The sequence below is a fragment of the Oculina patagonica genome, chromosome 2 (genome assembly GCF_052425735.1).
Source record: "Oculina patagonica isolate OP01 chromosome 2, crgOcupat, whole genome shotgun sequence".
In the NCBI taxonomy this organism is placed as follows: Eukaryota; Metazoa; Cnidaria; class Anthozoa; order Scleractinia; family Oculinidae; genus Oculina; species Oculina patagonica.
Window position 1 is genome coordinate 26,696,876 of NC_135759.1, and position 27,782 is coordinate 26,724,657.

Genomic DNA, 27,782 nt, shown 5'->3' on the forward strand with positions numbered 1-27,782 from the left:
TTTATTTTTGACGTTTGTAATTTTTAAACGATGTAAGTGCTAGTGATTATTTATTCGTGTTTCAGTTACGCAATCCATTGTTTGTGCGACGCTTTTTATAGATCGCCTTTCAGACACACGTGCGTTGAGATAAGAAAGCTGACATGTCACTTTTAAAATTGTTATATAACGTTTGTAAATGTGACAAGTCACGTTTTTTCCACGAGATCGCAAGTGATCACCCACAGCGGAAAGTAATCCCTTGAGAAATTAAAACAGTCCCTTGAGAGTTTACAAATATGTGGTTCCAAATTTTGTTCACATAACCCCTATTCTCCTACTTTAGCTTGTAAACAAGCAAAAACGTCGAAAAAATGACCTTCAACCGATTATTCCCGACAATGCTTCTGCTGGCAAATTTTACAACTGGATTTACATAAATAAGATTCGAGTTCTCAGTTCCAAAGAAGACATTTGTTCTTGGTTTACAAGGCGATTCGAAAGGCAATGGACTATTAAGAATAGGGAAAAAAGGTAAGATAAAAATCGGTAAGCTGGTGGGGAAAAAATGTTTCCAGAAACATTCGAAGCGCGCGCATGTTTCCCCAATGTTACCCATTTTGCCATATCCAGCATTAAAGTTTGTCTTCAGGAAGCAAAATTTGTTTCTGTTACGCGGCAGAAACATTCTCTTTATCCGCGCGGTGGAAGCATGGCAATCATCCGATTGTTCTTTTCCCGGGAAAAGAACAATCGGATGAGTGCCTAGCAACAGCGCCACGCTTGAGGGAGTCGGTCCGACATAGCAACAACACAACACGACTGCCAAAATGGCCGATCGAACAGAAGCAACATTCTGAGCAAATTACCGCAGTGGTTTTAGTTCTTTATACCCAGTTGTATTTACCGATTTTGTCAAAATAAGATGGCCAAGGTTGCAGTAGCCCCTGCCGTTCATAGTTTTTCGGATCTACGGCCGTCTTCGCGCGCACTAACAATAACCCCTCGACCAGCTTCCAGAAAGTCATCTGGTTTTGGAACACCTGATCGGCCGTCTTCTCGAAACGTTTCTCGCGGAGAAGGCGACCTTGTTGTTTCACCGCGTAGATCTAAAGGGGTTTCATCGAGTGTTTTGATCATAACTCCTGGCAGGCGTGATTCTGGATTGAGTTTAGGTAGGTGTAACTTGTTAACTTTTGATTGTTTTTCTCTGTTGCCCTTTTACTGTGTTTATAAATTATGAACGAGCTGGCGGCGCTAAAGATTATTTGGATTTATTAATTTTGATTTAAATTTATAGTATTTACGTATTTTTTCAATACGATGTGTTTCCAGTTTTGTTTCTTCGTTTATTCCCGGTAAATTAAATTTGTTATTCAACAAAAGAACATTTCAATGCAGCATTGTAGGTAAACAGCGTGCGCTCAGAATGCAATCGCCAAATCAGTGTTCCATTAGAACACTGATTTACTCGTAAAGAACAAAACGTCATTTTACAACTAGCGCGAGCTTATTAAGCTTGTTATATGTCATACAGTTGTATTTATTCCCTGTGTGCACGAGCAGTTCAGCTCAAGGAAACTCGCTGTCCAACATGGATGCTTGTTTAACGATGACTTTCGCGTTGGTTAATGACAACGATCGTTTGATTCTTGTTCCTTGTTTCACAGCCTCGCCAAAGTCTCCAGACCCAAATTTGAGTTTCATCGAGATCGAATCACGTCTGAGGGAGAAGATTCGAGTTAACGCTGGGGAATTACGACAGGTGAGATAAGCTTAAATCTCATTGGCATATTCATTGATCTGTTCGAGCGTTGCTCATATATGTTTAATATAGGAGAATATTATCTATTCTTAGTGCATGTTTTCATCCAGGGGTGCAATTGCTGTTGGTAAATTCGTTTGATTTATAATCAAATATATAAGTAATTATGTAGTTAAATCCTGAGACAGTGCAATTATATTGAAATGCTTAAACTATGAAAGGCTGTGTTTTTTTAATTTAAATATAAGTGGTTTGAGTTTCGAATACATGCAGTGCTTTAATTTGGAGAATATATTTGGCACCGTATTCTGTACAATCTTTTCATTAGAAGGCAATTAACGTTGACTGTATTTTTTGAAATATATGTTCTTTTCTCCAGGCTTACACTGCATGTATGTACATTGATACATGTAAACTGAACATTGATTACTGTCAGTAGTGTTAGATACAAATAACAATGTATAGAGGATATTACATGGTTGCACAGAGATATAAAATTTATCTTCGAGTGTTCAAATCGATATCTCACGAGTGAGGGCAGCGAACGAGTGGGATATCGATTTGAACACCAGGGGCGGATCCAGGGGGGTGGATTGGGTGGCTAGCCACCCCCCTTGATCCACCAGAAAAATGAAAATAAACAAATTAAAATAGCAAATAAGGACAATGACACTGGGTAAGTGGAAAAAGGTGTTAATATTTTTAGCTAAAGTAAATTTGACATATTTGTTAACATCCACCTTCCCTAGCCAGGCGGCCGTTCAAAGTAAAGGACGGCCACTTTTCCGAAACAGGAGATTTTCGACAGCCTGTTTTACGAACTTCTGTGCTTGATGTAACAAAACAAGTGGTATAATTTAAAAAAATTACATTCGTTTAAGCTTTCAAGAGTTGCTTTAGCCTTGCTGGCATGATTTTCTTCTCCATATTAATCTTTTTAGTAAGTTTTCTTACCGTTTTCTTCGCATCGAAGCGATTTCGATTCTCAAGCAAAGCCGCTATTCTAAAAACGTTGACTTACCAAAATGTCCCCATGCCACTTTGCCAAGAGCTAAAACTTTCCTCGCACGTGGGTGAGCAAAACAACGCATTCCTTCGTGAAAGTTCGTGGCTTTTCAACTTCAAATTTCAATCACTATTCATATAAGAACTAGAGTTTTTGTCCCAAATATAATTCAAGGTAAGTTGAGGAAAGAAGAGGTTTGCTAAATTATCAAGGAAAAACAGCGGTTTATTACTTAGTTGAAAAATGTTTTAAGCTGCTCAAAATCGCGGAAATCACGTCTAAGAGGCTTCAAGTTCTCAAAGTTTTCTGAGGGGGCATGCCCCCAGACCCCCCTAGGGGGAAGGAGCCTACGGCCCTATGAAATATGGGTCTCAGGCTCAAACTCCCACTTTCAAAATCCTGTTTAAAAGCCTGATACCCTCCACCCCCACCGCCATAAAAAACCTGGGGCTTAAACAAGATAGTAAACAAAAATATTGGCAAACAGCCACCCCCCTTGGAAAAATCCTGGATCCGCCCCTGAACACAAACTTTTTCCGAAGATTTCCGAAGATTACCGAAGATTGCCGAGGAAGATCCGAAGATGTTTCGACTTAATATCGATTTACTTTTGCTCATTCGGCATTGAAACAGGGCAAACTTGTCAGAAAATGTTTCGAAATCGATATCTTCACATGTGAAGATAACATGCTATTTTCACGTGTGAAGATATGATTTTTTTTTTCACTGATGTTTATTTAATAATTATACATATGTACTGCAATAATAATTAACGGTGTTCTTGTTTAATTTTCCAGGCATTCCAAACATTCGACGCAGAGAAGACTCGCACCATCACTCAGAGTGAATTCAAACGAGCTCTTGAGTCCTTCTGTATCCCTCTCACAGAAGACCAGTTTGACCAACTCATCAAAAAGGTGAAAAATTGAATAAAAAAAATTCATACACACATGCACACACTTGACATGCGTTCATTTCTCAGGATAAGCTATCCAACTGCATACTTTAATTAAGATTACCAGTATGTGATATCCAGTTGGAAATGCTGACATGTTAAATCGATTGCTAGCTTGAATGCAGACCTGTTGGGTGATTTTCAAAACTTAATGTTATCTCATGACTGGTATTTTGACATCAGTTTGTTCTTTTTGGCTTGTACTAGGTTGGTACAAATAGAGATGGAACTATATCTTACTTGGAGTTCTTAGAAAAGTATCACCAGAGAGGAGGCACACCAGATGGCCTGCGACTGCTTGGTACCTTGCACAAGTAGGTTTAAAGCTGTTTGTTATTGTCCTTGCATTGTGGAGGAGAACAGGGGGTGGGAGCCGGGGAGAAAAGGGGTGGGAAGTGGGAGAACGGAGGGCAAGAAGCAGGGTCCCTAAAGTGGCGGGAACCGGGAGAAAACGAGTAAAATTTTGCAACATTTTGCAATAGATATGGGACAAAGAGGTCAGAGAATGGCTACAAAAAAGGGGCAGGAGGCAGGAGTAAAAAATACGGGAAGCGGGAGTAAAATGCACAGGAGGTGGGAGGTTCAGATCCCCCTGTCCCCCTCCACATCCAGTTTATGAAGGGGTAGAAGCCACAAATGGAACAATAGGCATGCAATGCATGCTGAGGACTATAAACCTTTGGCCCTTTCTATGCTTTTCTGTCTAGTTTGATAAGTACTAGGTAATAATCAATTTTGTTTTTACAAAACAGTTGTACATTTACAGTGCACCCTTGCAGTAGGATACATTACTATCTAATTAACAATTTTTCTCATCGTGGGAATGATGACAGTAGAATCCCGATTTCTCAAACCTCAAAGGGAAACAAAAACTGTTTCCAGAAATATGGAAGTTAGAGAAATCAGGGATAAAATTGCAGTGTTTTAGTTGGCTGAGGAATAGCCTGTGGATGCCATGTTTGGTTCAAGTAATCAGGAGGTTTGAGCAACCCTCCAAGTTTATTTTAGTCACCATGGCGACTTAAATGGTCTTAACTTGGAGGGTTGTTGAGAAATTGGGAATCAAATCATTCCACTGCAATGTGAACAGTACTAGATTTAGCTTACGCCGTTGAATGTTATAAGAAATTGACTTGTTGATATTTAATAAATACAATGTATTTTATCGTTGTGCAGATTTAACCAGACCAAATCTCCAAGAGATGTACTAGGCATGGATGAGATTGAGAATCAATTGAGAAGGAAGGTAAATAATTTACATGTAACTGAGTGTATGTACAATGCAAAATTGGTACGTAGACCAATAACAACCTTACAAAACATTGACATTCTTCTAGGTGGAGACATTTTTTTATATACCTCAAAAGCCCAATAGCTTATGGATTGTGACCAGTTGGTCTTAGGCAAAAGACAAAAACAAAACAAAGACATTCAACTGATCGGGAATTGTTGTGTTAGAGATGTTAGATATATATACAAATGTACATTGTATGTATTTACATGTATGTTGTTCTTCTTTTTAGATGGGAGGCCAGCTGCAAAGTGTGATGAAGGCCTTAAGACTCTTTGATTACAACAGGGATGGTCAGATACAGAAACATGAGCTGCGGCGAGTCATTGAGAACTTCTGCTTCAGACTAACAGATGAACAGTTTAATAAGTAAGTTAAAAGTTTGCATCTGTTTACCAGCATAAGGTTATGTCATTCTTCAGTTCTGAGAATTGTTCGTCAGGTAAAATCAATTTTATTTCAAGCAATACAATGTAGATGTTGTGGTTTAAATTTATCTTCGGTTTAGAATATTGGGTTATTCCAGAAAAAATACACACCTCCCCGACGGATGGCAAACTGGAAATTCTCGCGGGAGGGGGGGTTAATGGCTCGGGAAATCCGGGCGGGAGGGGGGGTCTGAACCTAAAAATTCTTCCTCGGGGGTCACTTTTAACTTTAACTCGATCGATATGTTTTACCACTTAAAAGAAGAAGTTTGCATCGAAAAATCTTGTAGTCTTCCACTTTATGGTGTTCTTACCTCATATGCTTCAAGTTTACCTTCATAGGTCCTTTTATTCATGAAGAGCCAGCGCGATAAATGGATAACAACAACTTTACGATCGGAAAAAAACACTTTCGACCGAGCATGCAACGCCTGGAACATTTTTACTGTACCCAGGCCACCCGCGCCCGTGCTTTGCAACATCCTCAAAAATGCGAAGAAAAGACGATCGGTCCGGCTGCACTTTTCTTTTTTTTTTTTTTAGCCAACCCGAGAACTCCTTTTGCTGGCTAGAGCTAACATGTGTATACACAATTTGTGTATTATTTGGCTACTTCCAAGTTGAAGTTGAAGTTGAATTAATCCATGTCTTACGATCGATATGTTAACAAGTTTATGAAAGCAAGAACCGTGGACATTACGGATGAAAACTTAAATTTTTGAAAGAAAGGCAAGAGCTCCAGTTGACCTACACGCCCATATAGGTAACAAAATTTAAAATTATTGTAGTTCAAAAGGCTTTATTGCTAAGCTTAAGAAGTGTCACACTAGCGAGAACTCGATCTTGTAAACACGAACTCGATCTTGTAAACACGCGCCAATTTAGGCCGCCTTGTCACCGACAACTAAAATTATAGTTTTTCTTTATTAGCGCATTAAGGACTTTTTTCACTGTGTTTTTTCTTGCATTTACATTATTTTTAAGACTTACATATTTCTTATCTTGTACATTTGTTGTTTGACGGAAAATACAAGTGGCATTTTAGAGGAGAGTGTGCCGGAGGTCACACAAACACACGTGCGATCGTTGAAATTTGACCAGCAAAATTCGCAACATTAGCCCAGTTTTAAAAATTATAATAAAGAGCCTGGATCTTTTGGAAGAAAGGTTGCGTCGTTTGTATTGCCTGTTGTGTCCAGTTAGGGCCTTTAAAAAAATGGAAATCCGGCGGGAGGGGAGGTTCTTGAGCTTGGAAATCCGGGCGGGAGGGGGGGTCTAGCGATCTGGGAAATCCGGGCGGAAGGGGGGTCAAAAAATGTTGCCATCCGTCGGGGGTGTGTGGATTTTTTCTGGAATAACCCATTTCAAACCAGTAAATAATTTTTTTTTATTATTGTCTCATATTCATTATCATAATCTTAAAACAAAAGTAAATAGAAATTAAACTGGTTAGAAAAATTCTTAAGCCAAAGATTAATTAAAACCACAACATACATGTATAGAGACTATTCATTTCTAAATATTTCAGTTGAAATATAGGTTGTTGGAAGAATGCAATAAGAAAATCGCTTATTGGCTTGTGTAAATTGAAAGACTAGTGCACTTTAGCCATATAAATTATAATATTTTAATTTATTTTCTGGTGAAACCAGTGGATTTCTTAATATGTAAAAAAGATGTCACAACTGTGCAATGAATTTTCATTTATGTCACATGTGAAATAATGATTTTTTTTTTAAAAAAATTATAATACCTTGTATGCATTTTATAAGCCTGTCAAATGGTTTCCTATCTCTGTGATTTATTTTTTCTACCATCCATTATCTTTCTAGGTTGTGGTGTAAATATGACATGACACGTAATGGTCACACTCTAGAGTACATGGACTTTCTCAAACGACTCGGAGTTAATGCAAAGCCCAAGAATCAACTGAATAAAGCAGGTAAAAAGTTAAAATCAATGTTATTCTATGGTGATCAAATTGTTGTTGCTACATTTAATTTTACAAGTAACCCATTATTAAATAATAACTTTACTTCATTTTATTCAATTTAGTAATTTTTCAAGTCAATTTGACTTGTGTTTGGCTAAATGTACATGTGTATCCACTAGACAATGACAGAATAATAATATTAATTTTGGATAATATTCAGTATTCTTCTATTATAATAGTGTTCTGCCGAAGTTGTTTACCAGACTGAATTATTTCGAAAGGCAAGAAAACTGCTAATAAAAGTTGTTTGAATTTTTTTATCAAAATTAATTATAAATTGTATGATTTTTGTACTAATACCTAAAAATCTTAAAACATTTTTCTGGCCACTTGTTGTCTTGACCTGTTCATGTACATTATCATTTGTCCTCAAACTGGTGAGTGTAGTTTTAAGAACAAGGTACAAAATTTCTTGTACATTTATCACTAGCTGCATGTACATGTAGTCTTTGGTTCAGCCATGTTTTGTTCATTGGCAACAGTGAATGTGATTAAATATTCATAGCCTTGAACACATGCAGGTGAATAGTGTAATTAAACTTGTAACCTTGGCAGAGATGTTTTGTTATTAGGCATAATATACATTTATTTACTAGATAATTAAATAAGGAAAATAATCTTTTGATTTATGATAACTTGTTCAAATGTGAATCAGTGCTTGTAAGAAAGCTTTTGAAATGATCAGAGTTCTTTTCAGTGCACTGCTTCTAGAAGCAACATTTAATAACTGTTTTGGTAGTTTATTGTAAATTTAGCAAATTGCTTTCAATTGTTTTAATAACAAATTACTTACCTGCCCATTAAGGCTAAGTATAGCTTATAATTAAATATTTAACTTCTTCGGATTTGTTGCAAGTCATAACAAAAACCAAAAGTAACAAAATCTCCTTAGCAACAGTGACTTTAAATAATTTTGTATCATAGCTACCCAGCAGTAAAGGAACTGTGTGGGATGTTAATGTTTGAGTTCCAGTTAACTTGATACATTCTCAGTTAAATAATAACTGTTGTCAGCAGAACCATAACACAATGTACTTGGCAATGGAAACTCCTTTTAGACTCGGAGTACAGCCGAGACGACCGAATCAAGGCTACGCAGTTGATAATTTAAAAAACAATTTCACATTCTATATGCCCACGAAACGTCCTACTTCTCATATTACAAAGATTCACAAAAGGTCATGTACTTTCCCAAGCATCAAGAAAAATGCTCCTCTGCGGCAAATTTTACTACAAGACCACTATAATGGGGAAATGCCATTTGTCTACTCATTAGAAGGAAAGAAAATTACTTGTGAACGCAACAGAAGAACTCCAGAAAAACATCTTAACTTCAGCGATAGAACTTTGAGTATGTTTAATTAACTGACAGTTGTAACTGAGCTAAATGCTTATTATATATAACTTTTTGTTTGTTCAGTATAGTACCAGTGTTAAAATTGGTTCAGTTTACAATGCATAGGTTGTCTGTTTTTTTTTTTTCCAATATATTATAACTGTGACTATCAAGCGTGTAGCTTGTTTCAGACAATATTTTATTTTTTCCGGATTATTTTTGAACTTGGTATAAATCAGTTTCTCATTCATGTTCTGAGATGTGTTATATTTTGTGATAGATTTAATTATCTACATGCATGTACAGCTGTAAAACTGTTGTAAAACTTAAAAAAATACATACATGTACAAATGTACATATTACTCTGGAGCTTTAAACTGTGTTTTAATTTTCTGTATCATGGGGTTTTTTGGAACAACATCAATCATCACTAGATCTAGAGACACTAGTTAGTTTACAGTCTGGGGAAATAAATGTGAAGTGAATTAACTCCAAACATCAGTTCAGATACTCTTTCAAGACATTTAGCTTAGTTTGAAAATTCTCTGGTCATGCAGACAAAAAAGTGTCATCCTGTGCCCTCCAACTGATATTTTTCAGTTTTTTGTAAAGGTAAACTGGCATGTAGCTTCTTATTGATCATTAACTCTTGTTCCCAAGGTGAAGGTCAACAGATAGTGAAACTTGCTGCAGTAAACAGCAGACCAAGATCAAGTCATGAAAGAAAACAAAGTCCTCCAGTCCTGACAATTACAGAACTGGAGCATAAACTGAGGAAAAAGGTAAAAATTCTCTGACTATCACTGTACAATATTGTCAGGGATTTTGCAATGAACACTTTCGTTCAGTTTTTAAGGTAAATGCAGTTAAATGCAAGGCCAGGGCTGAGGCATGTTGGAACAGTGATAGCGTTTACAGTGAGCATTTTGTGTGGGAGCTCATCTTCAAGGCTGTCCCCCCTCCCTCCCTCCTTTTCCACTGTTTAATTAGTGTGACGGATGGCTGTCTCTCCTTCTGCATGGGGGCTCATGGCTGGGTTGCCAGGATTTCCCAGCCATGGGAGCAGTCTCCATCTAGGAGCTGGCTGTCAATAGTGGAATCTCCTGGATGTCTGACCAGGCATCCAACCTCCATTAATTTTAGTGATGCAGTTGTTTTAACTGACTAACATGGTTGTAGCTGGTTAGATGACCTAATTTTAAATTCTTATTTCAGATGATTGAAAATCATGGCAACATAAGCCGTGCCTTTGTGGCATTTGACAGACGTGGAGATGGTTTTATTACCTTGGACGAGCTTAAAAGAGTGCTATTCAACTTTGCCTTTCCCATGTCGGACAAGTTGTTTGTTGAACTAATGGATAGGTATGAAAAACAAAATAATTACTGAGCTATTAGAAATGGGTTGTTCAAAGGGTGGATAAAGGGTTTGGGGGGGCCCCCCATTCTATGCTATCCACTGGATAGTGATTTATCCGATGAATTGCGTTATCCTCCTTTTGAACAACTGGGCCCAGTACAATAAATGTTTAATAGTAAAAAAAGATGTGTGGTTATTTTTGCATTCAACTAATTCTCTTCCCGGATGGGATTCCAGCAGTCACCCCACCGCCCAGGTACATGTAACCTTCTGGAATTTTGTCAAGTTATCAATTATCCTAACAGTCTAATTGGCTAATGATCATGACGTATCACATAGATGTTGTCAGAGTTCTTCTTTGTCCCACGCTCGAGTCATGTTGAATAATTTCTTCACTATTTATCACCGAGCTTGAAATTTACCATCTTTATTATTTACTACACATTTGATGATTTCGACATTGCTGATCCTTATGCAGGACGCGTGTCACATATCAACCTAGTAAAATGGTCCAGCTCACAACGAGTCTCTCGTAGCTCAGTTGGTTAGAGCGCCCAACCGGTATTCTGGGAGGCCATGGGTTCGATTCCCGTCGGGGACTCAGAGTTCTTCTTTGTCCCACGCTAGAGTCATGTTGAATAATTTCTTCACTATTTATCACCGAGCTTGAAATTTACCATCTTTATTATTTACTACACATAGATGTTGTTGTTCAATTTGAGAGTGCATCAAATAAATTAATGCAATCCATCTTTGGAATGCGCTCTGAGCCTACCTTCTGTGTCTATTTATTTTGGCATGTTATCATCTGATAAGAAATTTTCTGTAGTTCACTAAAAGACTAATAAAAATAATTTTGTTTTGTTCATTAATTTCAGGTGTGGAATTCGTGCCAATCACAAGATATCTTATGAGCAGTTCCTTGAAAAGTTCCAGATGCCAGTGACGAAAGGAAATGGACAAACTATTCCAATCAAACCCAGCCACAAGTATGTTGACCAGTTTACAAATATTAGGACCTGTTTATCATTTGAATTTACTAGTTATTAAAAAAAGAAAGCAAATGTATTTGGTCTTATAATTTAGACTTGTTTGACTTTGCATTTGCAGATACAATCCAGTCCGTGAGGCAGAACAAATGCCAACTACAGATGACATATGGAAACTACTTCACTCCAAGATCATGAACAGTTTTTCATCTGTGAAACAAGCATTTCTTGTGTTTGATGATGTAAGTGACTGTGCAGTCTACATTGTAGATAGTTTTAATTTTAGAAATGTGTGATGGCCAGTATACCTTCAAATTTTGGCTTCTTTCATAAATAGTGCTACATGTAGTGTGATAACAGCTTCGTTTTATTTCTTGTTTTGCAGAATAAAGATGGCCGAGTCACCAAACGTGACTTCAGACGTGTTCTGGAAAGCTTCTGCTTCCGTATGAGCCAGCAGCAGTTTCATGAATTGATGGCCAAGATTGATCCATACAATAAAGGCTTTGTGTCTTACTTGGATTTCCTGGACAGATTTGAGCAAAGAGAAACTGAGGTTGGTAGAGTTAAAGTTAGTTTTCAGCATCTACATATATCTTAAGAACTTTTCTTTGCCTCTGACTTGTTGCCTGCAAAACAAATTGAACGATATATTACAAAAATTGTTAAAATATTACAATGACTGTTACTTGGGGTACAGTTAAAGTCAAGTCATTAGTCAGACCAACTATTGATCTTGAAGATAAGCTGCACTCAAGATTCTGAATCCAGAGTTTGTGCAGAAAGCTTATCTCTTGTGCTTGTAACTTGTTCTTTTCAGGGCGCTCATCCTTGGCTGATATCAGATCATTCACCAAAAAGTGTTTCCCCGCCTGCTGTCATGGCTTGGTCAACTGTAAGTTTCTTATAATTGTTATTTGAACACCGACAGTAAAATGGTGTGAGCACATAACACTATATAGAAAAGTTACCCTGGATGCATTTTAATAAGTGAAAGGCAAAACAGTTGTAGGTTCAGTTGTATTTGAAATTCTCCTTTAGACTTTAAAAAAGACCCAAAGATGATGAATCGTTGAATTCTGGGTGACCAATCATCCAATTCTGGTTGTGTATGCAATTCGATTGATTCTTTTGAATACAAAACAAGAAAATTTAATTAATAACCTGGTTCCAGGGGCTTTCTTTTTTCTATTTCTCAGTTAATTTTGTTCACATCTTAAAAAAGGGCATTTTTTAAAATAGACCTTTGAGACTGGGGTAGTAAAAATAGGGAGCATATAAACACATTTGCACCTAATGAAGATGAATTTTTCAACAATGACGCGAGCATGGGACGAAGAAAAATTCTGAGTCCCCAACGGGAATCGAACCCATGGCCTCCCAGATACCGGTTAGGCGCTCTAACCAACTGAGCTACGAGAGACTCGTGGTGAGGTGGGCCATTTACTAGGTTGATATGTGAAAAAATTTACCATCTTTATTATTTACAACACACTAACCCTTGATGATTTTGACATTGCTGATCCTAGAAGTATGCAGGACGCGTGTCACATAGCAACCTAGTAAATGGCCCAGCTCACCACGAGTCTCTCGTAGCTCAGTTGGTTAGAGCGCCCAACCGGTATCTGGGAGGCCATGGGTCCGATTCCCTTTGGGGACTCAGAATTTTTCTTTGTCCCATGCTCGTGTCAATGTTGAAAAATTCATCTTCGTATATTTATCACCGAGCTTAAAATTTACCATCTTTATTATTTACAACATGTGTACCTTTTGGAGTGATGGAGCACAACCAGGAATTGATGTTCTTGCTTTTGCTGCATGTATGCCATCAACATGGTGTTTTCTGCAAATTAATCTGATTTTTTTTATTAGGTGGAAGAGATCTTGCGGGCAAAGATAACAGATAATTGGAAGGCTATCGCCTCAGCATACCTCGGTATTGATGGTGACAGAGATGGTTCCATATCACGTGATGAGCTGAAACATCTTTTGGAGAAATACTGCCTTCCAGTTTCTGAAGATCATTTTGATTTGTAAGTGCTTTACAGGCTTCGCACATTCTTGAAAAGTCCTTGAATTTTATGGGGAATCCTTAAAAAGTCCTTGAATTCCATTTTTCCTTGAAAAGTCCTTGAATTTGTGTGTGAGTCCTTGAAAAGTCCTTGAATTTTCTTCAACTTTTAATGTAGTGGGGTCAAAAGAGAATTGCTTTACATAGACTTTGGACTTTTCCTGTGTAAAACAGCTTTAAACACTGAAAAAGCCGGGTGTAAAAGCAGCTGATAAAGGGAAATTGAGAAGCAAAGTAATCCAACTTCACTAGTGGTTTTGTATAGAACTCTTTACCGGCAATTGTCACAGGGGGCCCATACATTTTAGGCGTTGACTAAAGTTTATATGTTTGAAACCTATATAGAATTGGACTTGGAATGTGCATTTATGTACCATCTGTGAAATTACATTCCTAGTAGGTAGGCCTTGAAAATTCAGTTTGGTCCTTGAAAAGTCCTTGAAAAATGGTTGCAATTTTTTGTATGAACCCTGCTTTAAACATAATGCTTGCATGCATGCAGACTTCTGAAAGACCTTTTCACTTAACAACCCTGTCAGTCTTAAGCCTGATTCAAACTTGTGCAATAATCATAAGAGAACTTATGTGTGAACTGGTGTGAGACTGAGATACATCACTGTAAGCACAAGCACAAGATTTGGTTGTTGACGTGACTCTTGTCATACACCATTGTATAATGTTTATTAGAGGTTTCTAAAGAACTGCTCTTGCATATGCTCTTGCGTATGTTGTCTGCAAGTGCAAGTGTGAACGTCCTTGTGGTTATCCTTGTGCTTATGCCCGAGGTTATGCTTATGCTAATTTCACAAGTGTGAACCATGCTTTGAAATTTGAGCAAAATGTCATGAAACATTGTTTGAATGAGAAACAAAATTAATGCAATTTGTTCCATTGTCCAAAAATTACGTTCCCCTCTTACCGATAATATTCAATGATTTTCAGGATGTGGAGTCGTGTTGATGAAAATGCAGACGGAACTGTTGATTTTCAAGAGTTTCTTAGTAGGCTGGTAAGTAACCAGCATTTTATAGTAATTAGTCACACATTGCACTTGTTACAAATTTTATTTGTGATTGCATTCGTTATACCTACTATATTTTTGTATCATTGCAGAAAGTACAGTTAAAACTCAAAAATAAATGTTTTGATAACTGTTTAGGGTGTTGACATTGTTGGAGGAGATATTAATGGTTTGAGCACAAGAATTCATGATGAAAGTGAAGCAAAGGCACAGTTTATGAAACAGGACCAGTCTACAAGGTGAAGATCTCTTGTTCTTGTCTTAAGTGTAAAAGATGCACTTTGAAAGATGCAGAGTATGAATCACCTGGGAGTGAAGGTGAGGGGTGGGTAGCACACAGGCAACCTAGTTTTAGAAAGATGAGAAGCATACTTTTCTGTTTTGGTAATTCCTCTTTAATTTATTGTTGCATTTAATAGACTGGAGTTGGCGGAAGAGAGAGCGCAGGGTCTTACAGGTCAAAAAACAGCCAATGAATGTATGGATATCCTCAAGGTAATACAAGCTTAATCTCAGTTCAGAATATATATTTTTCTGTAAAAATTGAAAAGATATATTTACCAGTGAGTTTTAAATTAGTTGATAAACAAAACCTTTTCAACCTCAAATAAATGAAAACGGAACGAGTGTGGTGAGAAGAATTCAGAAACAATTCTGAGTTCACAGTTCAAGGGATTTGAACCCACGACCTTCCATTATGCTAGGCAGATGCTTCACTGTTTATTAAAATGCTGATTTCCACTTTTCAGGATTACATCGCTCAGAGGTCTCCAGACTTCAGGAAAACGTTTGTCAGATTTGACAGCGATGGAGATGGGAAAATTTCAAGAAAAGAATTCAGAATGGTAGGTATTAAAAACAACTGCACTTTTCCATCCATAGGAATCTTAGGTAAGGCTCGAGGAACAGCTCCTCCTGGTATAATTATCTCTTGTTAGTAAATAAAAGTGGTAAAATTTCTTCTTTCTTTCCTTTCATAGATTTTAGACAGTCTTGGTCTATACATGGCAGATGATCAGTTTCGCATTCTAAGTGCCAGGTTAGCGTTTATCAGTTATAAACATAAATCACTTCATGGCAAGTTACTTAATGTGTAGTTTTGCTATGTTCCTGACACACTCCATTGTTTTATTTGGCACACAAGAACCACCAAACGTTTCTTTCCTAACCTACCACTGAATCACAGTTTTGTCATCCCAATTCTGAATTCAAACGGATCTTAATAGTGTTTACCACTCACGTACGCATACTCATTTTTTCTTCCTGAAAATCCTTTTATTTGCATCATTTCAAACCATGCATCATCTGGAGATTTCCTTCATCATTGCAGTTTGCACGGTAAAGAGCTTCGAATCCAGTTTTTATTATAAGTAATTCCTTGTGCGTGCATGAAGAGCAGCCATATCGAGTCTTGCTTGTTCTCAGGGTGCTGTTGGTCAGGGTACACTATTGTTGTTTCACACTAATTGAAATAGCCAACGATTAGTAATTTGACGTTGTGAAACTTATAGACAGGGAAAACGACAGGTACAGTGTGCATAAGGGTAATAGAGTGATTGTATTTATTGTTTGCTTTCAGGCTGGGATTTCACAAAGGAAAGCTCTCCTATATGGAATTCCTTGACCACTTTCAGGATCGTCGCTCATTTGGTGTGGGAGAGAGAGTGACGGAATACCCTAGCCACAGGTATTGAGGAGATTTATCACAATTTTTTTCTTGTATGTTATGTCGTTTATTTTGCTCATTTTGTTGTGTTGTGGTCGTATTTCTAAGCATTACCGTACTGTATTCTTTCTCTTCTCAGATACAACTTGCCAGTTCCTCAGGAAGATACTATGACAGCAAGTGTTGTGGAAGCAAGACTGAGAACTAAACTCAGGGAGAGTTTTCAGGTAAGAAAACAAAATGTTCAAGTTGATTCAGTCTGAAGTACAGTCCTTATAAATGTTCATGAATATGGCACTCAAGAAAAGGATGTATGTATGTTGCTGTTTAGAACGTTCTTTTCATAACTGTCCAGAATCAAAGTTTCATATGTGATCAATCAAAACCGGCACAGCAAGCTCAGTGAACCAAAAGAACTCAAAACAAAAAAACATGTGACCAGTACCTTGGGTGCCAGAGGTTTTTCTTGTGCCGTTTCCGGTGTCCGTCATGTCTCTATTGTGACCCGCACGAAAAAACGATGAAAACGCAAAAAACGACGTTTTTTTTTTCTTGTGGCTTTGCCGCTTGTGGCGACGGCCTTCGGCCACCAAAGAGTAATCCACCACGCGCGAGAAAAAAAATCTCTGGTACCCAAGGTATGTGGCCAGTGGCAAATGCCGGGAAATGTTTGGCTTTGACGCTCAACATTCAGAAAGTTTTTTGACTGTTCTTCAGAGTTATGTTTTACGCGAATGAATGTTTAATTTCTCCTTTTCTTACGCAGGATTTACGTGCAGCATTCCAGAAGATCGATTTTGATCGCAATGGCCTGATAACTAGACCAGAATTCAGGCGGATCCTGGACTCGTTCATGTTCGTACTGTCAGACGAGGAGTTTGACAAGCTCATGTTAAACCTCAATATACAGAAAGGAGCTAAACTGAACTACAGAGAATTCCTGAAACGGTTTGAGCATGTGGAGTCCGTTGAGGAGGGGCATCCTTGGCTGTATTCTACTCACAGGTAATATGAAAAAGCGAAAAGGGCTTCTTACGGGAACACAGTAATAAAAATCTATAACAATCTTTGGAAAATGGATACTGTATACTAAAAATAAAATCTAAAAAAGGCTAAAAAGTAATAAAAAGATATTAAAGCTCTTGAAAACAAAACGTTTTCGACTCTATTCTAAGGTCATCATCAATCATTTTTATTTGAATGTTAGTTGAATTTATTTGAATCTCAGGTCAAAGGTGACATACTTGAAAAATAGTCGCGTTTCACAGCGGATTCAGGTTGATCGTTTAACAGTCTCATTTGTCGCGTTCGTTGTCACGGTTGATTGATTGTGTTGCGAGGCAAAATGACAGACGTTGCTAGGCAGGAATGATAACGTTCCTTCTGGGAAAAAGCACGTTATTACTAGTCCAGCGACTATTACTAGAAGAGGTATTCGTATCTTGGAGCTTATTGTGGCGATTGAAATTAAGATAGAATACTCCTATCATTCTACAAAATGAACAACTTCAGTTATAGTCGCTGGACGAGTGACAACGTGCTTTTTCTAAGACAGAACGACAACGTTGTCGTTTCTGCCTAGAAACGTCTGTCATTTTGCCTCACAAAACACTCAATCAGCTGTGAAAAAGAATAGCACCAGTAATAGTCACTGGATGAGTGACGTGCTTTTTTCCCAGACAGAACGTTGTCATTCCCGTCTAGCAACATCTGTCATTTTGCCTTACAACGCAATCAATCAACTGTGTCAACGAAAGCTACCTCTATCTGATTTTAGGAGAATAGTCTGCATGTAGCTACATGATTGTTTTCTACCTTTACTGCTGGCATTGAGCCTTTTATCTGAGTGCTCTGTTGACAAAACGTGATCTCCTTTTCAAATGTACCATTCAATTTTGTAAAATGTAAGATACTGTTTCCTTTCTTCAGCTTCAATGAAACACAGGACATGAATTACCTGAGTGCTGAGCAAGCAGACCAGATCATCAAACGAAAAGCTTGGGAACAGAACGAGGACTTGTCAAAAGCTTTCCTGGCTTTCGACCGAGATGGAAATGGAATTGTTACTAAGAAAGAGCTTAGAAAAGTGCTTTACCAATTCCAGATTCCACTGAATAAAGAAGAGTTCAAGAAACTGTGGGATAAGTAAGCGAAAAGTTCTCCACCTTGCTTTCTAGAGGGCGTCTTTTGGGACTTTTCTGGCTATTCTCATTCCGGTATAGGAATAAACGGAAAACACAAAATTTCAATTCCCAAAAGAACACGTATTCTAAAAACCGAATACTGGTGGCGGGGGTTACCTGAGAACTATTGTATCTACGCACGCGCGAGTTGAGAACGACCTGGGGTGGCTGGCCGCGTAAGATTTCCCGCCAAAACTACCCCAAAAGAACGCATATCCGCTTATTCCGAGTAAACCGTATTCCGTTCATTCCGTTCATTCTGCTATCGGGAGCCAAATGAACGGAATAGTATTCCATTCATTCCAAAAACAGAATAGGTCCCAAAAGAACGCGATCGCCGTCTGTTCGGAGTATTCCTATTCTGAAATAGCCCCAAAAGAATGCACCCTAGGTTGTTAGAGATCGCCATGTTCACGTATGGTGCCGAACAAGTAAATTGATTTTGTGGGGTCGGGTGGGTTTTCTTTCCTTTGTCCACCAAGGACCTCCTCTTTCCTCCCCCTCCCCGCATGATGCTGTGATTCTTGCCATAACTTTAAAGCAGCTTACGAATTAGTGGTAGTGGAAGGCACAGTCTCCCAATGGTTAGCGCACTGGACTCCGGTTTGAGGGGTCTAGGTTTGAGCACTGGCCGTGGTCATTGTGTTGTGTTCTTGGGCAAGACACTTTACTCTCACAGTGCCTCTCTCCACCCAGGTGTATAAATGGATACCAGTGAATTAATGCTGGGGGTACCCTAAGATAGACTAGCATCCCATCCAGGGGGGAGAAGAAATATTCCTAGTCGCTTCATGCTACGGAAACCGGGATAAGCTCAAGCCCAATGGGCCACTAGGCTCGTATGCAGTTGCTCATAAAGATTTCTGTTGTTCAATTTGTAAGGTATGACACTGACAGAAATGGCTATGTGGATCATCAGGAGTTCTTAGCCAAGTTAGGCGGGGAGCTGAAACCTGGCGACATTCACGGCCACAGTACACAGATAGCTGAGCAGAGCCAGCAGGTTATGGAAAGCATGTACAGAAAACAACAGGTAAGCTTTTATTCATTTTATTATTTTGCAAGATATGAAATTACCTGAATTTCAATCAAGCGAACCTTAAAATGGCAGTTTACTAAGTTGAAGGATTTTTTTTTCACTGTATTGTCAGGACATGCACTTGGCTGCCACGTGGAATCAAGCCCAGGCCGCCTCCTTTTTGTCAGCGCTTGAAGTTGAACAGCAGCTGAGGTTAGTTTTTGGCCGAATAAAAGATCATGTCCGTTTTGCATGGTTTCTTGAATCAATTACAGGTCAGCAAACCCAAAACTGAACCAGCTTAATGCTAATCTTAAAAATGTCTAATAAATTACACTGTAAATGTTCTTGTTTTGTTATAGGGATCGTTTTCGTGATGGGTACGAAAGTTTAAGGAAAGCGTTTGAGACAATGGACACCAACAGGGATGGCTATATATCAAGAAATGAACTACAGAAAGTTTTGTTTGACTTCCATTACTTTCTGGATGACGTACAGCTTAATATTCTACTGGACAGGTTTGTATCGAAAGCTCAATTGCTAAACTAACTGACTGATCTTTTTAGTGAAATAAAGGAAAGTGATCCTCGCAGTGTGTTAGCAATTTACGCAACTGCATTTTTTAGCCTGAAAAAAAAAAAATCAAGGCTACAACGGCTTTTGAACCCATGACCTCTGCAATACCGGTGCGTTGCTCTACCAACTGGGCTATAAAGCCTTGATACGTTGGGAGCAGGTCAATTGGGGGTCCTTATGTCCCGCATGTGGAGTAGATGACAAAGTAAATATATGAAAAAGACATTTATGTGAACTACGTAAAATTTAAGTGACATGTGTAACTTTTAACCTGCTTGTACCTTTATCGCTTGTTAAATTCAGATTATTTGTCAGTCATTTCATCATTTATCCGTCGTTCACATATATGTCTTTCACATATTCACTTTGTCAGATCTTTTTAGCTTGAAGTTCTCTTTTTAGTGAGAGTTTCTGACGCATTATCTGTCACCCATGTCTTGTTCAGGTGCGGACTGTCCCATAAGAACAAGCTGTCGTATGAGAGATTTCTCAGCGCGTTCCAGGATAGCAGACATGCGGGTTACGGTCGCGTCACGCTCGACACACCAGGCAAAGTTGTCACGCCAGTGGTGTTTGAGAGGCGTGAATCTCTGACCCCAGATGCCGCCATCAACAGACTGAGGAGCAAGATCGGCGAAAATCCTGAAACTATCCAAAGAGTAAGCAATTGTACCGCTTGTAATGTTATTTTACTTTACATACATGTAAGCAAAATCAAAATCACGTAGCACTAAGGAGTACAGAGTTCTCCTTTAAACGGTACGTGTGTCCAAATAATTAATTTAGTAATTTTTCCATTTAAAAACAAGAAAAAGAAAATGTTATTTAAAAATCTAAAACGGTAAAACTTATATTGATATTTACAATTAATATTTACAAGTTAAAGCAGTTGTTTATTACGTGCCTTATAATCATAAAACGTTTTTGATCTCCAGGCCTTTGCTGCGTTTGACCGAGAAGGAGTGGGACTTATTACTAAAGAAGACTTACATCAAATAATCAATGCGTTCTGCTTTGTGATGTCTGAGAAACAATTTCAGGTAGAACAGCTCTTCATTATATACTTGTGAGAAATTACAGAGCTGTAGATTTCAGCCGCGAGTGTAAGCTCGAGAATACCATGGCCTCTTATTTTCTTTTTTGAACACGTTCGATTTGCGAATTTAGCCAATCAGCGCTCGTTACTTACGTTAAAATTAAATTTGATAAAAATTGTCAAGTTTCTGTCATGATTGTTGCGAAACAAGCAAGCACAATCCTCTTGTGCACATATCGAATTTAGCTTTCACTTTTATGCGTCTTTCCCGGACTCGGCGTCATATGTGGGTTTCTTCGGTTTTGCTCCCTCCACAAAAACCAACACTTCCAAATTCCAATTCGATCGGGAATACACGGCCCTACAAGCTTATAGCTTTAATCCTCAGCGTATCTAAATAAAGGTTATTTTTTAATTTTTTTTTATTTGTATTCTTCCTGCAGTCGTATTAATACTTCCACGGCTAAGCCGGTTTATCAAAGATCTTTTTAATTTGTTGAATCTACTGCTGACAGCTGCTTGACAGTTCGATTTATTCCTTTAATCCTGGTGTATTCATGTGGTTGACATGTTTACTTTGCAGCCCAGACCGTTGATTGTGTTTAGGATTGTATAACAAATCTGCTCTTCCCTTCACAGGCGCTTCTGAAGAAAGTAAATGTTGGCGAAGGAGGCTTAATTTCCTATGATGATTTTCTGAACAGCTTTCAAAAATCGGACGCTGAGGTGAGTAAGCAGCGACTGATTTGTTATTGTCATTTCAAGGTATAGAAACTGCAAAATAATCACTGATTTATGCAATGTTTTTGTGGACTCTTTTTTGTTTACTTCCATTCTGGTTAGGCCTAAAAAAAACGTGTCGGGTCGTAGTTAAATGCTTTCCTTTCGCTGTTGTCAGGTGAAATCCTCATTTCTATGACTTGATTTGTCCGAATGTCCATGGTTCAAAGACGTAAGAGTACCGATTTCTCAGTAAAGCATACTATGTACAGTTTTGGGTTCATAGCTCAATTGTTGAAGTTTCAGCATGACTTCGTAGATAGATCCATTTCTCTTTAATCCGTTACCCGCGTTTCACATGTGAAGGATATGTCAGTTATTGTAAATTTAATTCTGCTGGTACATTGGTTTTTTCCGAGTACCCCTTACCGTATCACAAACTAAGGTGGTACGATTTTGTTTGGTATTAATTTAGCGGATCCTCAGATGTGCTATGTGTTCAGATTACAATACAGTACTGTATGTTGTGTTCTATTCGCAGGCCAGTCGCAAGTGGCTGGAGAATTTGTATCCCTCATCTGAGAAACGCCAAAGAACTGCCGACAACTTCACGAAGCGACCACGAGGGATGACTGAAGCCGAGGTAGAAAAGAGAGTACGAGAAGTTGTAGTGGCGAGATTTTACAGTCTTGCTAAGGTAAATTGAAATATCCCATATTATTTCATCTTACGTCCGACACAGGGGTTTTTAAGGTGACTACTCATTATGTGAATTGAATCAACCTGCTAATGTTGGGTTCAATTAACTGCATTAACTAAAAAAAGGCCAAAAGCATCCAAAGTGTGAGCTCTTACATTCTAGTGTTTGTCCTTTTGTAGTTTAAAATTCATTGTAACGTTATAAGTACCGGTATTTGTTAAAACAACAACAACAACAACAACAAAAATTGATATTTACATGATTATTCAATCGTTGGTTTGTCGTATCGTCATGAAAAATGCAACCGTCAAATTTTGGAGGTTTTTCTTTTTGCAACGAAACAGGTCAAATTGTCATTACTATTTCTTTTTAGTGTAAATGTTTTACTCTTTTTGTTGTGTTCTGTTTGGGAGAAGCCTTTTAATAATTGCTTGAATCAACTTTTTCAATCTGCTGAGAGTTCTATCAATAAGTTAGTGCCTAATGTAACATTGGTGAAAACGTGCTGAAGAATGTTTTCACCATTTCATTCGTTTTTTCGTTCGTTCGTTCATTTATTTTATTTATTTCTTTATTGGTTCGTTTGTTTATTTATTCTGAATTTTCCAGGCATTCACAGATGAAGACATACATCACAGCGGTACAATCAGCGCCAGTTCTCTGCATGAAATACTCAACGAGCATGCGTTCCGTATGACCAGCGATCAGTTTAACCATATTTGGAATAAACTTCCAAAGAACCCGGATGGAACTGTGGATTACAAGGATTTCCTCAAGATATTTTCCACGCGGCCTGATGTGTCGCGTGCGGCATCTGCAACGCCGCCACAGTCACGTGATAGAAGGGTAAGAAAATGCCGGTGTAGATTTATTCCTTGGATAGGGAGCTTAGAAGCCACAACTTTTGCTTCTCGTTCGAGCATTCTAGTAAGGAAAATAGACATTTTTCGCAATAATAACAGCGTTTACAAACAATCGATGTTCGTCGGTTGAACAGAGAGAGATTACACGATTATTGCAGGTTTAAAGTAATGTAAATCAGGTTGTGATGAAATCAAAAGCAGCTTTTAATTAGAATACAAAAGGGCATTTTAAAAAGTGATAACAACAACAACAACAACAACAACCATTTTATTTTGCCAAATTAAATAGAAGATAAATTACAGCATAAAATAAATTAACTAAAATAGGCAAAAAAACTACTCAGTGGGCACTTTCAGCATTCTATAAAAGAAACATTTAGGAGGGAATTTATAACCGGAAGGAAGTTGCCGTTAGAAGACCCACTGGTGGAAGGGAGGGGAGGTACCGTAGAATTCCGGTTATAAGCCCCCCGCTTATAAGCCCCCCCCCGGTTGTAGGCCCATCATCCTGGAAACAAAAAATAAATCCGGTTTTAAGCCCCCCCGGATATAAGCCCCCCTCTACCAGATGACAGTACTGAATAGGGCTAAATGTTGCTTTATTATGTGTTTTTAACTTAAAAACGTATTGTCGTCAACACTCCCGTGGCTCGTTTTGAAACGTTTTTTTCCTTCCGCTTATAAGCCCTCCCGGATATAAGCCCCTCCGCTTATAAGCCCACCCAAAACCCCTTACGAAGTTGTATAAGCCCAGGGCTTATAACCGGAATTCTACGGTACAGGAGGTTATGTCAGGGAGTTGATAGTCTTCCGTGGAAGGCATGGACACAAAAATGAGTTACACTATGCATTTTTTCGGTTCGTGACGTGATGTATCTGTTACAGGCGTTGTATGAGCCCGCAGTGTCCCCTGTACGCTCCCCTGTCAGGATTCCATCACCTGAGACTGTGACTCCGCCCCTCTCAGCCAGTGACGTAGAGGGAAATATAAAAGATGCGGTGAGTAATGTTCTTGGTTTGTAGCTGAGTAGCAAAGCAATAAATATAGTTCTCTTGTATACACGGGACAGCGTTAAACGATGCTTGGTTGTACCATAAGTAGATATCAACTGTTGCGATCATGTGGTTAACATGTACTGTTCACGTGCTATGCACCAGTGATAATCCCCGACAATTTTATCCGACCAATCAGTGAACGGAATTAAAGGCACTGTGTTTCAAGATAAATCTGATTAGAAGCAGTCGAGTAGTAGTAGAAAAATAGATCGGAATTCATCTAAAATAGTTATTGCATTTGCTACCATAACTGTTGTCATTTGTATACATTTTTTTTCTCGATAGAACGCACACAGTCGTACTTTACTGCTAAGTAGAAGTTTTTATTGATTCTTCTTTATTTCTAGATTTGTCGTCGCTGGCAGCACATCCAGAAATCCTTTAGAAACATTGATAGTGGGAATAAAGGAACGGTGAACTTTGAGCAACTAAAAGGTAAGTGTGAAGTATCTAATACGGTTGCTAGTACAGCCAACCATGGAACAACTTGCATGGTAACCCATGTTTAACGGTTAACGTGCTGGACTCCAGATCGAGCGGTCCGGGTTCGATCCCTGGCCGGGGCAATGCGTTGTGTTCTTGGGCAAGACACATTACCCTCATAGTGCCTCTCTTCACCCAGGTTTATAAATGGGTAACGGCGAATTTACTGCTAAGGGGTAACCCTGCGATGGGCTAGCATCCCATCCAGGGTGAAATGGAATAGAAATACTCCTAGTCCGGCGCTTCATGCTACGGAAACCGGAATAAGCTCTTGCTTGATGGGCCACTAGGCTCGTATGCAGACTTAACTACCATTAACACAATCTTTCCTTCAAAGATCGGATCTTATTGAAAACATCCCTTACAATAGTCTAACTGTTTAAATAAAGGTTGTGATTGAGTGACTTGATTTATGCATTTGGCTCAGAAAAATCCGACGGTTAAAGTGGACCATATAGCGCTAAATTGAGGTGGCTATCTTTGAACACGGCTTTCAGTTAAATTGTGAAATGTTCGCCTTTTTTCTTCATCAGATGTTTTATGGAAGCATGATATTCATCTTGGCCCAAGCGAACTGTTGTCATTGTGGAAGAAACACAGCAATGAAGAAAAAGGAGGGTAAGATTTTTTCTTTATTTTAACTTTGCTGATACGAAAATTAGGCTCAGATGCTCTTGAATTTGTGAAGTTTGAGGGCGCTTTTCATTTGTCAGAACTGGCCGGCCAGTCCGGTACATTCGAGAACAGAATTCCGTTGTTTGTCAGATTTGTCATGTCAAATCCGTCAATGCATAAATATTATGCACTGTTGTGGTGGATTTGTGGGAAAATCTTGTGGAAAAGGCCTATCTCACATTTAATACCACCGGGCCGGCCAATTCTGTCTAATGGAAAGCGCCCTGAGAATCCCTCCTAAAAAATACAAAACTGAATTTCTGTTATTATTCAAACAATTAACTGTGTATTCCCTCTTGATCTTCAGAATTGTGTACAAAGATTTCATGCGGCATTTTGTGTTAAATTTGAAGTCTCAAGATAGCAGTTCCCTCGCCAGGCCCAAACTGCAACCCACCAGAATGCCAGTAAGTTGTTTTCAGTCGTGCTGAAAAATCTTTTATCGTAAGACCCCATGGAGACCGTCAAACATGTTATCAGTATTCTTATGATTAACAATCCTACGGTGAGGGCATTTTTCTTTCCTTTCTTCGTGCCTTTATATTCCTTGTATCATTAATTTTGTAAAGTCTTCTAATCAGTTGCTTTGCTTATTTGGATTTTACAGTACATATATAATAAACTCATTATTGCCGTAATTGTGGCCGTAATTTGAAACACTTGAAGGACTCTTCAGTGGAACAAAGTTGTGCAAAAAACTTATTCGAAGTACAAAATGAAGGTCACAAAGTATTCTTAGCAACAAATTGGAAGCTGGGAAGGACCCCCCTTAATCCTACACGCGGCGTTCGCCCGTGCCAAGATTATCAGGCTTAAAAGCCTGATAATCAGTGTGTATTAATTTTTTCTCTAGGAAAACCATTTAGTTTGCGTTGCCTTGTGGAGATAAAGTAAATTCGTTATGTGATACCAGACTAAATATCGTATTTGCTGTATTAAAATTGGTCTTTAATTCGCGGATTGATTTTTTTTTTTGTTACAGACGAGCCCAGGGCTCATGAGTGAGCGGTTAATTGAACTCATGGCCACTATCCGAGCACCAGTCCGCCGCGACTGGAAGGAAATGAGAAGAACGTTCAGGGTAAGACATCTCATATCAGTACTGTTGGTACATTGTGTTGCTCTCTTAAATATTTTCTCATCAGGATGCAGTGTACTTGTATTGTACACTGCATAAGCAAGTACATGCCTGATTAGCAAGTAATATTTTGGACTCTTTTGTTTGCAGATAAAGTATCGTATTTTCTCGATTAAACGCCGGACCCCGATTAAACGCCGGCCTCGTTTAAACGCCGGGTCGAAACTGTCTGCTAATTTTTTTAAATGAACGCCGGGGGCGTTTATTCGAGGTGTAAGTGTTAAGTGTTGCCGTTTATGAACTTAAAACTTTGTATCCGTAACATTTACTTGTCCCATGTTGTTCATAAAATTGTTTCGTTTCTGTTTGTCACAAATCCTGATTATAACATGCCGTATGGAATGCTGTAACTAACCCTTGGTAATATTACTAATAATCGCCCGGGCCGGACAAAGGGAAAAATTGTTCCACCTTGACAAATTGGCCCTAGGCATCGGAGGATGGGTAATAATAAAACAACTTGAAAAATGACAGAAAGTTTCACTTCGTTAAAAAACGCCGGGCTCCGATTAAACGCCGGCTTCAAATAAACGCCGGGTCCACTAGACCAAGTTTGAAATAAACGCCGGGGGCGTTTAATTTAGAAAATACGGTAAGCCCACTAGAAAAGGGCAACCTGGAAAATCCATTTTCTTTGCCTTAATGATCGTCGTCGTCGTTGTTGTTTTTGACAGACAATTATTGGTGGAAGCCTCGAGCCTGCGGCCCATGCTACCAGGCCTCGAACCGGAACAGCTCGATCCGGAGTCCAGCGCACTAACCATTAGAACACCGCGCCTCCCAACATTATATTGACCACTCTTTTTTTCCCACAGGGTTTGGACAAAAGCGGCACCGGTTACTGCTCACTTCTCGAGTTCAGGCAGATGATGAGAAGGTTCAAGATCGACTTAAACGAGGAGGAGTTTTTCCACCTCTTCTCGTTTTACGATAAAAACATGACGGGGAAGATTTCTTACAATGACTTCCTCAGAGCACATTTAGAGTAAAAAAGGTTTGCGTGCCGAAAAACGTTGAAGAGCTTGGAGGAACAATAACAGCACACGTAAACGATATAGCGTCCTGCAGAATTTTCATTTTTTTGTTATGTCATTTACCAAACCGTAAAATTTCTCCGATATTTTTAATAATTATTGTATAAATCTCATGGTGTAAAAAGAAAACTTGAAAGAAATAATTTTAAAGGAGTGATCAGTTCAGGAAGATCCTAACAGCCAGTTGTAAATTAGACATTGTATTGCCAAAATGTAAGTGTTATTAAACGTTGTAGAAATACTGTCTTTATCGTTATTTTGTCTCTTACTTGACATGGCATTTCCATTTCAATAATATATTATAGCGTTCATAATATTTTAAACTGATGACCGCAAGTTTATAAGTAACTTAAATTACTGTCACGGGTCACCCTCATTAAATAAAGTATTACCTACCTACCTCAGAAAAAGAAAAAACAATGTGGGGTACACTGATTTATC

The 27,782-nt window shown here is 38.5% G+C and overlaps 2 protein-coding genes across 2 annotated transcripts in view; both read left to right on the forward strand.

Moving 5' to 3' along the window:
* LOC144643871 (adenylate cyclase CyaB-like) overlaps positions 1-27,782 on the forward strand; it is a 56,728-nt gene that overhangs the window by 6,110 nt on the left and 22,836 nt on the right. The window lies entirely within an intron of this gene.
* LOC144643835 (EF-hand calcium-binding domain-containing protein 6-like) lies at positions 349-27,587 on the forward strand. The gene is made up of 37 exons (XM_078503205.1): positions 349-1,154; positions 1,650-1,744; positions 3,548-3,667; positions 3,913-4,019; positions 4,882-4,951; positions 5,229-5,365; positions 7,257-7,366; positions 9,414-9,535; positions 9,969-10,117; positions 10,991-11,101; positions 11,223-11,343; positions 11,487-11,657; positions 11,922-11,996; positions 12,974-13,134; positions 14,115-14,181; positions 14,332-14,432; positions 14,613-14,688; positions 14,943-15,038; positions 15,174-15,232; positions 15,773-15,880; positions 15,999-16,086; positions 16,626-16,864; positions 17,789-18,004; positions 18,925-19,075; positions 19,194-19,273; positions 19,423-19,578; positions 20,082-20,295; positions 20,572-20,676; positions 21,312-21,398; positions 21,934-22,089; positions 22,702-22,938; positions 23,841-23,954; positions 24,359-24,446; positions 25,028-25,112; positions 25,477-25,576; positions 26,152-26,250; positions 27,123-27,587. Exons 1-37 carry the CDS (start codon positions 905-907, stop codon positions 27,294-27,296), a joined length of 4,695 nt encoding a protein of 1,564 aa, XP_078359331.1. The 5' UTR covers positions 349-904; the 3' UTR covers positions 27,297-27,587.

Coding starts and splice junctions, on each gene's coding strand:
- LOC144643835 (XM_078503205.1), top strand. CDS start 905: ATGGCCAAGGTTGCAGTAGCCCCTGCCGTTCATAGTTTTTCGGATCTA. Junction 14,433..14,612: donor AAACAGGACCAGTCTACAAG/GTGAAGATCTCT, acceptor TGCATTTAATAG/ACTGGAGTTGGCGGAAGAGA. Junction 18,005..18,924: donor TTCAAGAAACTGTGGGATAA/GTAAGCGAAAAG, acceptor TCAATTTGTAAG/GTATGACACTGACAGAAATG.